Genomic DNA, 10,469 nt, shown 5'->3' with positions numbered 1-10,469 from the left:
TGTTCAGGCCCGCCTGTCAGTTTTTCAGGCGGACCTGAACGGGTGCTCCATAGAGCTCTATGGAGCATCGGATGTCAGCGGTGACATGTCCGCTGACATCCGATCCGAAAAAGTGTAACGGAGGAAAAAGCTATTCCATCCGTCATCGGATCGGGTGACGACGGGCACTGCGGTCCGTCGTCATCCGATCTCCCATAGGGGATAGCGGCGCTGTGACAGGTCTGTCCCTGCGCAGTGTGCAGAGACGGACCTGTCATCTCCCTGCTCAGCGGGGATCGATGGAGTGATCCCCGCTGAGCAAACGGATATCCACGGGGCGGATCAGAACTGATCCGCCCCGTGTGAAAGGACCCTTACAGATTGTATGCATGGTTATTACATTTAATGGCATTATTTTGGCTAGCTAGACCATTAACGTAAACGCTTCAGCGATACACTTATGCACTTCCTTGAATATAACAAAATTATCTGTTTGTTGTGTTAGCTGCTAATATTTGTCCAGGCAACGCGAGGTTACTTTTTTACACTATTAGCTATGTTAATTCTGTTTCTGGTTACCGTTTGTATTGCTAAGGTAATTTGATCAGAAGGGGGGGATTGTCTTCCTAGTGTGTATATTTGAGTGAGTTTGTTCCAATAAAGGTTCCATGTTCCAGCTGTGTAACTGAGCTAGTTTCACCTGGCTTTTAATTACGACATATGGACTGTAATGTCTGATATCTATATTCAGACTGGAGGAAGCAGTGTACTGACAGAAGCACTCAAGCGGAGTGCGACAGGGATCCGTTAAAGGGTGCTCTATTGTTGTGGTTTTGGAGGGGACAGCAAATGTACACTGTTAAACACAGCCAAATATAATCGTAAAATAATTTCTTCTGCTCTTCACAATCACAGCAACGTATTTGTTTGTACCTGCCCAGAAACAATAGTGTGCATTCTATTTTTTTATGCTACCTAATTAGTAGACCAAAAACTAAATACAATCGATACTGTTCAAAAACCCCAATTTGTTATCCCAGTTGACTGGCCACAATGTTTGCAAGTGTTGGTCAAGTTGAATGCTAGTTTGTCATAATGTTCTGCAATAATGGGCATAGCTTATAAATCTCGCCTGTATGGTTTACTGTATGTATTGAACTCCAGACACTTTAGTCCTGTGTGGGTACTTGCAGTGATAAGCAGGCATAACTGATATAGCTAGTGTGTATATGTGAGCAATACTTGTGATGTTTACCCTTCCCCTTCTGTAACCATGCTATAAAGCATCTTCCCACCATGTATTCCAAAATGTAGCTCTTTAGATTGTTCTTAAAGTGGAGTTGCACCCAAAAGTGGAACTTCCGCTTTAAGGTATCCTGACCCTCTGACATGCAACATTTGACATGTAATTTTTTTGGTGGGGGGGGCGTGAAGAGAGTGGATACCTAGTTTTGGTACCCGGCTTCCGCCCGCACCACCTAGGCAATTTTTCCTCTCCCCCTCCCTTAATGCAATCTTATGAGACACAACACAGGTCTCAGAATATTACCCAGCCATTCAGGTTTTGCACAGTGCGCACCTAGCTGTGAAGTCGGGTGCCCACATTTGCAATGCTGTGTACAGGCGGGGGAAAAAACTGAGGTTTTGGGCAGCCGCATTGCTGGTCCGTGGGACAGGTGAGTGTGTGTTTAATAAAAGTCAGCAGCTACACTTTTTGTAGCTGCTGAGTTTTAATAAACCTGGGTCCAGCAGGAACTCTGCTTTAAGTTTCGTTCATCCTTGTCATGAAGTCCACTGTCTGCAGCTTTTAAAGTTGCCAGTCTTATTCAATATTTAAATATACATTTTTCTCTTCTCTTATAGCTGATAAATACAAGTGAAAACTTGAGCAAAAGTAGGAAGGTCTTGCGGTCCATATCTAGAAAGTAAGTTAAATAACTGGTAAGTCTAAAATGTATGCAATCCCCCAGTCTCCTAAAACAGACATATTTAATTTTGTTCTTTAACCCTTTCACTGTCCTGCTCTCCACTTTTAAACTCAGGTGGTCAGACCATTTTTGCAATTTTTCAATTTTTTTATTTTTTTTCCTTTACAGCTTTCAGAGATGGTAAAATCCTTCTAAATCTAAAGCTAAATCTGTATTGAGTTCATACATAACAAATATTTGTAAATTTTAAATTGCAACTTTTTATGAAATAGTGAAAACGAAAGGTGCCAAAAAAACTATAAACACAATTTAGGTTATAATTTTTCTCTTACAGCTTTTAGAATTTGTAAAAGATCCCCAAACCATACATTTTCTAAAAACACATAACCTATAAAATAAAAAACGTGCTACTGATTTTTTAGGCCCTGTGATATTCGGGCAAATATTTATCAAGTCGCTATTTTCACTAAAAATACACTAAACTCATTATTAGCGGGCACAAACAACATATCTTACAAAATTCCTGCTAAGGCATCCTTCACATAAGGTGTACTAAAGTGTATGCCTGTGGAAGGCTGTGTTTATCTGCACAGGGATTCTCAGGTGTGCCATGCATCCCTGTGCAGGCAGTCCCATTCAAGTCAATTGGGATACAGGGCTGAGCAGGCACAGCTGTTGCTCCCAATCTGACATTTGTGTGGGTGCACGACAGTGTGAGCTCAGGGACATGCACCTGGACCCACACAGATATCAAACTAGGAGCAGCAGGTGTGCTCATGCAGTTGCTACATCCCAATTGACATCAATGTAACTGCCTGCATGGAGATACATGGAACATCTATGCACCCCTGTGCAGGTAAACATGGCCTTGCAGGGGCTTACTCTCTAGTATGCCCTGTGTGAAAAAGGCCTTACTATTTATTTTTATTTTATTTTTCATATTTTGTACTTTTTTTCTTTGTTTTTTTTTGTGGGGGCTTTGGTGATCTCACCAAAGCCTCCACATAAAAAAAAGAGGTCTAAACAGACCCCTGATGTCTGTTTTCAGACAGAGAAAGGGACTGAAGGAGGGAGAGGAATTCTATTATAATGGGGAGGTCGGACTGGTATCCCTGTTGGTGGTGGAATTAGAAAAGATGGGGGGAGGGCTATGGCAGGTGATAAGAAGGTTCCCATATTACAAACAACCATTGGAATGGTACTATTTATACTAATATAAAAATATGCAAAATACTTATGTAAAATGTGAGAATGGATTAACATTTTTGTTCACCAGTGCCAGAAGTCTGCCAAGCAAAATAAGTGTGTTGGAAGCTTTGGTGCATGAAGTGAACTATGATTTAATTGGTATTACTGAATCTTGGCTTCATTCTTCACATATTTGGGCTATTAACATTCCTTCCTATGCTCTCGTTCAGAGAGACAGGGTAAAATGGAGGGGTGGTGGGGTCTGTCCCTGTGTGAGAAGTGAGTGTGAATGAGGACCTAGTTGAAGGGAGCATGTGATGAGGCTGAAACATTATGGGTGGAACCGCACAAGGGTGTGTGTACTACAAAAGTAATCATTGGAGTTTGTTCTAGGCCACCCAATGTTAATGAGGAGGTAGAGACTCAGTTCCTTGCACAGAAAGAAAGGGCTGGGACAGTGATAATAATAGGGGGATTTGAACCACTTGAAGACAGCCTTTTTCTGACACTTGTTGCTTACAAGTTAAAATCAGTATTTTTTTGCTACAAAATTACTTGGAAGCCCCAAACGTTATATATATTTTTTTATCAGAGGCCCTAGAAAATAAAATGGTGGTTGTTGCAATATTTTATATCACACTGTATTTGCGCAGCAGGCTTTTAAACACAATTTTTGGGAAAAAATACACTTTCATGAATAAAAATAAAAAACAGTAACGTTAGCCAATTTTTTGGGGAAAGATGATGTTATGCAGAGTAAATAGATACTGAACATGTCATGCTATAAAATTGTGCATGCTCGTGGAATGGCGACTGACGGTACTTAAAAATCTCCATAGGCGGAGCGTTAACAAATTCTATCGGTTACCAGTTTAGAGTTGGAGGGGAGGGATTGGGCGCTTACATTTTTTTTTTCTTTATTTACACTGTCCCTTTAAAAAAAAAAAAAAAAAAAATGTTTTTGATTAATTTTTTTTGCTGTCACAAGGGATATAAACAAGAGGGGAGGGATTGGGCACTTACAATTTTTTTTCTTATTTACACTGTCCCTTTAAAAAAAAATTCATTCATTTTATTGCTGTCACAAGGGATGTAAACATCCCTTGTGACAGCAATAGTCCCGTGTCAGGTATTTTTTTGGAAGGTTCTGGGGTCTGAGACCCCAAACCTATCATTTGCACGTAAAAGCATTCAAAATGCCAAGTTTGGCTGTTTTGAATACTAAATTTTTTTACTTTTGAGTCTCCAGTAAACCGGAAGTGATGTCATGACATCGCTTACAGTTTACTAGATCTTAGACCCAATCAAAGCCAATTCTGTTTTTGTCGGGTCTCCATACATGCCAGCCGGTCGCTCGGGCTTCCCTGGGGGACGGGAGAGCCCGCAGTAAAGCGCTAGGAGCAAAGTGATGTCCTCTCCCTCTGCTTATCACGTGACTGCTTAGCTGCATCGGTTGTGATTATAAGAAAGCCGACCATCGGCTCTAAAAAAAAAAAAAAAAATGGTACTAGGGTGATTCCAGCAACTGCAGGAATCCCCCTGATACAACCACTAGAAACAGAATGATGTATAGGTACGCGATTTTGCAGCAAGTGGTTGGTTACCCAGAAATTGACTGAAGTAATGGCACTGCAGGAACAGTTAAAGGGCAAGAATGTATAAACCTATTACAAGACAATTGTTCATAGAGACCTAGGCTAGGAATAATGCTCTGCTGCACCTGGTAATCTCAAATCATGCAGAGCCTTTTACTAATGTTCATATAAAGCAACATCTTGGTAGCATTGACCATAACATGGTTTCATTTAATGTAAACTGTAAGCAACAAGCCCATTCTAGAAATATAAAACGCTCAACTTTAAGAGCACAGATTTTCCAGGAATGAGGGCTGCTCTCCAAGACTTAAACTGGGAGGGAATATTGGCATTGATGAACACAGAACAGAAATGTGAATTCTTCAAATAGCCTGTATGTGAACACGCTGCAAAATAAATTGCCATGGGCAATATGTTTAAAAGCCTTAAAATAAAACCTATGTGGCTCACAGCCAAAGTTAAGAGCCTTAAAAAATTATAAAAATGGAACACTATAATCATTTTAAATGTTACAAAGAATATAACAGAATATGTAAAAAGGAAATCAAGGCCGCAAAAATTTTAAATGAACGACAGATTGTTAGGACTAACCCCCAAAAATTCCTCAAATATATTAATAGTAAAAAGGTCAGGTCTGAGCATGTAGGCCCTTTACAAAATAATCTAGAGTGGGTGACTGGGGACAAAGAGAAGGCAAATTTATGAAATACCTTCTTCAGCTCTGTGTATACAAAGGAGCATGGGAGAGTTCATGTCCAAAATGGGGATGGTATTGACACAGCCCCAAATGATCCACAATGGCTCAAAATTGATATGGTCCAGAAATATTTAGACTAAATAAGGTTGAATACTGCACGGGACCAGATGGCATCCGCCCACGGATCCTAAATGAATTGAGGTCTGTTATTTCAAAGTCATTGTTTATCTTTTTAATGACTGGAATAGTACCACTGGATTGGGGTAAGGGATCAAGATCTTTACCAAGTAACTATAGACCTGTTTAACTTCTATAGCCAGGAAGATGCTGGAGAGTTTAATATACGACCACATCGATGGGTTCTGCTGGAAAGAACTACTCTGAACGGTCTAAGGTGATCAGTGGTGTACCCCAAAGTTCAGTGTTGGGACCCTTACTTTTTAATATATTTATAAATGATATAGGGTCTGAGATTAAAAGTACTGTTTCAGTCTTTGCAGATGACATCCAACTATGCAGTGGAACAACATCCTTAACAACATCCTTAACTAATGTCTCCAACTTACACGCGACCTCAAATCAAAGCACTGGCAACTATGTGGCAGATGAGGTTTAATGTTGATAAATGTAAAGTTATGCACTTGGTGGCTAAGAATACATCATGCATACTAGGAGGAGTACAAATGGGGAAATCAATGGTGGAGAAGGATCTACGTATTCTGGTAGATTATGAGATTAATAGCATGCATTATTGTATTAACCCCTTGACGCCGGCTGGACACAAATATACGGACACTTGGTGGGTTGGCCTCGGTGCCAGGTGGCTGCATATTTTCTTGGATTAGTGTAAATACAGCTGTGCCGAGAGGGTGCTCCCGGCACAGTTACTGGTGGCCAGCGGAAAGGTCCTAATTCGCTACTTATGATCAGGAGTTTTCTGATCATGTTTCTGCCGATGGTCACATGATCTTAAACCCTGCTCCACCTCCCGGCATCTTAAATATATTAAAGGGCTGGGAGGCACCGACGCCAAGAGATTAAGAGAGGCATAGACAGTAAAGGGAGAGATATAATTTTATCCCTGTGCAAATCATTAATAAGACCTCATCTAGAATATGCAGTTCAGTTTTGGGCACTGGTTCGGGAAATAGAGTGCAGAGAAGGCCAACTAAACTGATAAAGGAGAACAGCTATGGGGATTAGAGGAACTGAACTCTTGAGAAGAGGAGATTATGGGGGGGATGTAATCAACATGTATAAATATATAAGGGATCCATATAGTGAACTTGGTGTTGAGTTATTCACTTTACAGTCAACACAGAGGACAAGGGGGCACTCTTTACGCTTGGAGGAAAAGAGATTTCATCTCCAAATACGGAAAGCTTTCTTCACAGTAAGCGTTGTGAAAATGTGGAATAGACTCCCTCCAGAGGTGGTTCTGGCCAGCTCAGTAGATTGCTTAACCACTTAAGCCCTGGACCAATTTGCAGCCAAAGGACCAGGCCCCTTTTTGCGATTTTGCTCTAACTGACAATTGCGCAGTCGTGCGACGTGGCTCCCAAACAAAATTGGCATCCTTTTTTTCCAATAAATAGAGCTTTCTTTTGGTGGTATTTGATCACCTCTACGGTTTTTATTTTTTGCGCTATAAACAAAAATAGAGCGACAATTGTGAAAAAAATGCAATATTTTTTACTTTTTGCTATATAAAATATCCCCAAAAAAGCATATAAAATTTTTTTTTTCCTCAGTTTAGACCGATATGTATTCTTCTACATATTTTTGGTAAAAAAAAATTGCAATTAAAGATCATTGATTGGTTTGCGCAAAATAGCGTTTACAAAATGGGGGATAGTTTTATAGCATTTTTATAAATATTTTTTTTTTTTTACTAGTAATGGCGGCGATCAGTGATTTTTATTGTGACTGCGACATTATGGCGGACATTTTTGACACATTTATGGGACCATTGTCATTTATACAGCAATCATTGCTATTTAAATGCATTGATTCCTGTGTAAATGACACTGGCAGTGAAGAGTTAACCACTAGGGGGCAGTGTAGTGTTATGTATGACGTTATGTGTGTTTTTTTATTGTAGGGGGCGTGGCCAGGCATGTGACATCACTGATCGTCCTTCCCTATAAAAGGGAAGAGATGATCAGTGACAGCCACACAGGGAAGCATGGGGAGAGGTTTGTTTACACAGACCTCTCCTCGTTCTTCAGCTCTGTGACCCGATCGCGGGACACCAGTGGCAATCGGGTCCGCTGGTCCCACGACCACGGTCTCCGAGCAAAGGACCGCGTCGGGAGCGCGCCGCCGGCGGCGCGCTCCCGGCCCACGGCTGGGCACTTAAAGTATCACGTACCGGTACGTGATTGTGCCCAGCCGTGCCATTCTGGCAACGTATATCGGCATGAGGCGGTCCTTAAGTGGTTAAAGAAGGGCCTGGATTCTTTCCTACATGCACACAATATAACTGGGTACTGACATTTTATAGATAAAGTTGATCCAGGGAAAATCCGATTGCCTCTTGGGGATCAGGAAGGATCTTTTTCCCCTGCTATAGCAAATTGGATCATGTTTTGCTGGTATTTTTCACCTTCCTCTGGATCAACTGTGGGTATAAGTTTGGATATATGGGATTGTTTGCTATAATTTTTTTAATTTATATTTTTGGTTGAACTAAATTGACTTTTGTCTTTTTTTTTGTTTTGTTTTTTCACCTAACTATGTAACCTGCCAGCGAAAGGGTGAAGGCTCCTTTCCACACACAGTGGTGGCTGATGGTAATTTTGTTTTGGGGGGGGGGGGGGGGTAAAGAGTGCTTTTCAGGGTGGTTGCTTTCTGCTACTATTGGGAAAGGAGCCTAAAAGGTTATCAGTTCAGAGACCAAATTTTATATATTTAATATGAAATCGTACCAATGATTTATAAGACCTAATTCACACCAGTGCGGCTTTGAAGTCACGCTACTTTAGCACGACCTCAAAGCCAATTGAGTGTAATTTCATGTGTGAAATTGCACAAAAATAGGGCAGGAACCTTTTTTAATGTTGCTGCGACTCAAATGATTCCATTGCCGCTCGTGGGGTGCGACTTGTCATGCGGCTTTGAACTGTCACTAGTGTGAACCAGGGCTTAAAAAGCAATATCATGTTTGTTCATAAAAACATAACCCTTTTCATTTTCAAATTGTTTATTTGAACTTTTTGGTATAAGAAGTACATGGAATACAAAGCAAGGTCTCTGACTCAGTAAGGCTGATAGTAAGGCTACTTTCATACTGAGGCACTTTACAGGTGCTATAGCGCTAAAAATAGCGCCTGTAAAGAACCTCTCCTGTCACTCTCATGTGAAATGCTTTCTCAATGGAGCGGTGCGCTGGCAGGATGCTAAAAAAAAACATCTTTGAGGCGCTTTAGAAGCGGTATATAAAGCGTCCCTGCCCATTGAAATCAATGGGCAGCGTCGCTGCATCAGCGCTTTTAACCCTTTTTCGGCCACTAGCGGGGGTTAAGTGTCCCGCTATCGGCTGAAAAGCACCACTAAAACAATGGTAAAGTGCCGCTGAAAATAGTGGCGCTTTACTACGACACCCCAGCGCCTCACCACCAACTCCTCAGCACCTCAGTGTGAAAGTCCCCTAAGGGATTGATCTCTTAACATCTCTTTCATTGATATTCAACAGTTACCAACCTCATCCTTTATTGGACCTTTCTTTTATTGTTTTTTTTGTTGCCTTCCTCTTGATCAGTATAGGGGATTGTGTATGAAAGTTTTCAATTTGTCAGATTTTTTTTTTTTTTTTACTTTTTATTTGCAGAACCAGGTGGCATAAAGAGCTTAAAATATTTTCTGTAAGAACTGAACGTTTGTCTCTCTGTTGCCCTTCTCAGGCATAGTTCTCCCTTTGTTCCCCCTGAATTTCTTTTTGATAGCCCATTTATTTTCTCCTACTACGTGGACACAACATTTTGGAAGCCGTTTTTTCTTGCTTTCTTGGTACTCTTCTAATCGCTCCTTCCTATGTCCTGCTTTGAAGGCATGTCCAAAATGTTTTCACTTCTCTTGATGGGTTTGCTCAGGACCTTTCTTCCACAGCTTTCCTTCAGGACTGAATCCTTGCAGAGAGGTCCCCATGTGAGTTTCCGCCCTCCTTTTCCACCTTTCTGGGTGGTCAATTGCCTCTTTTATGGCTTATGCTGTCAGGGAAAAGTCCCTCTTTCCCCACCTGAGCCCGTTCTCCTGAAAGTACCAAGGTTCTTGTGTGTTGTGTTTTTTTTCCCTCTCTTCAGGCATCCATATTTTAATAGGTAGCAGAACCACCACTGGATCCTCTGTTCATGTTTTCTAAACCCCCCTTTTTTTTTTTTATCGTACATCATGAGACACAGAGTCTAAGTAGTAACTCAATGGGTTATGCGCCACCTTCAGGTGTTGACACTGGTATACCCAATACAGGAAGTTCTTTCCCCTATATAATCCCTCTTATAACCCCTCCTCCTTCCAGGTGTACTTCAGTTTTTTTGCCAGTGTCTAAGGTGTTGTTCACGAGTGAAGATGTGCTCTAAGGAGCTCCAGCAGGATGCTGGATTTAACCACTTCAGCCCCGGAAGAATTTACCCCCTTCCTGACCAGAGCACTTTTTGCGATTCGGCACTGCATCTCTTTAACTGACAATTGCGCAGTCGTGCGATGTGGCTCCCAAACAAAATTGACGTCCTTTTTTTCTCACAAATAGAGCTTTTTATTTTTTGCCCTATAAACAAAAAAACAACAATTTTGAAAAAAACGCATTATTTTTTACTTTTTGCTATAATAAATATTCCCCAAAAATTTATAAAAAATACTTTTTTTTTCCTCAGTTTAGGCCGATACGTATTCTTCTACATATTTTTGGTAAAAAAAAAATGGCAATAAGCGATTGATTGGTTTGCGCAAAAGTTATAGTGTTTACAAAATAGGGGATAATTTTATGGCATTTTTTTTAATATATATATTTTTTTAAATGGCAGCGATCAGCGATTTTTATCGTGACTGTGACATTATGGCGGACACATTGGACTTTATTGAGAT

General features: G+C 40.7%; 1 protein-coding gene across 3 annotated transcripts in view; it reads left to right on the top strand.

Moving 5' to 3' along the window:
* VTI1B (vesicle transport through interaction with t-SNAREs 1B) overlaps positions 1 to 10,469 on the top strand; it is a 260,604-nt gene that overhangs the window by 231,923 nt on the left and 18,212 nt on the right. Inside the window, exon 5 of one of the 3 annotated variants that reach the window (XM_077465041.1) lies at positions 1,843 to 1,920. The exons of 1 other annotated variant lie outside the window; for it this stretch is intronic. In XM_077465041.1, coding sequence (XP_077321167.1) covers positions 1,843 to 1,908 — 66 coding nt within the window. In that variant the 3' untranslated portion in view covers positions 1,909 to 1,920. The remainder of the gene's footprint in view (positions 1 to 1,842; positions 1,921 to 10,469) is intronic. One more of the 3 variants, XM_077465039.1, reaches the window with a different exon arrangement.

Source organism: Lithobates pipiens, unplaced genomic scaffold, assembly GCF_037356315.1.
Source record: "Lithobates pipiens isolate NorthernLeopardFrog02 unplaced genomic scaffold, aLitPip1_a1.2 Scaffold_30, whole genome shotgun sequence".
Classification (NCBI taxonomy): domain Eukaryota; kingdom Metazoa; phylum Chordata; class Amphibia; order Anura; family Ranidae; genus Lithobates; species Lithobates pipiens.
The sequence above is the reverse complement of the archived record's forward strand: the minus strand, read 5'-3'. Positions and strand labels throughout refer to the sequence as shown.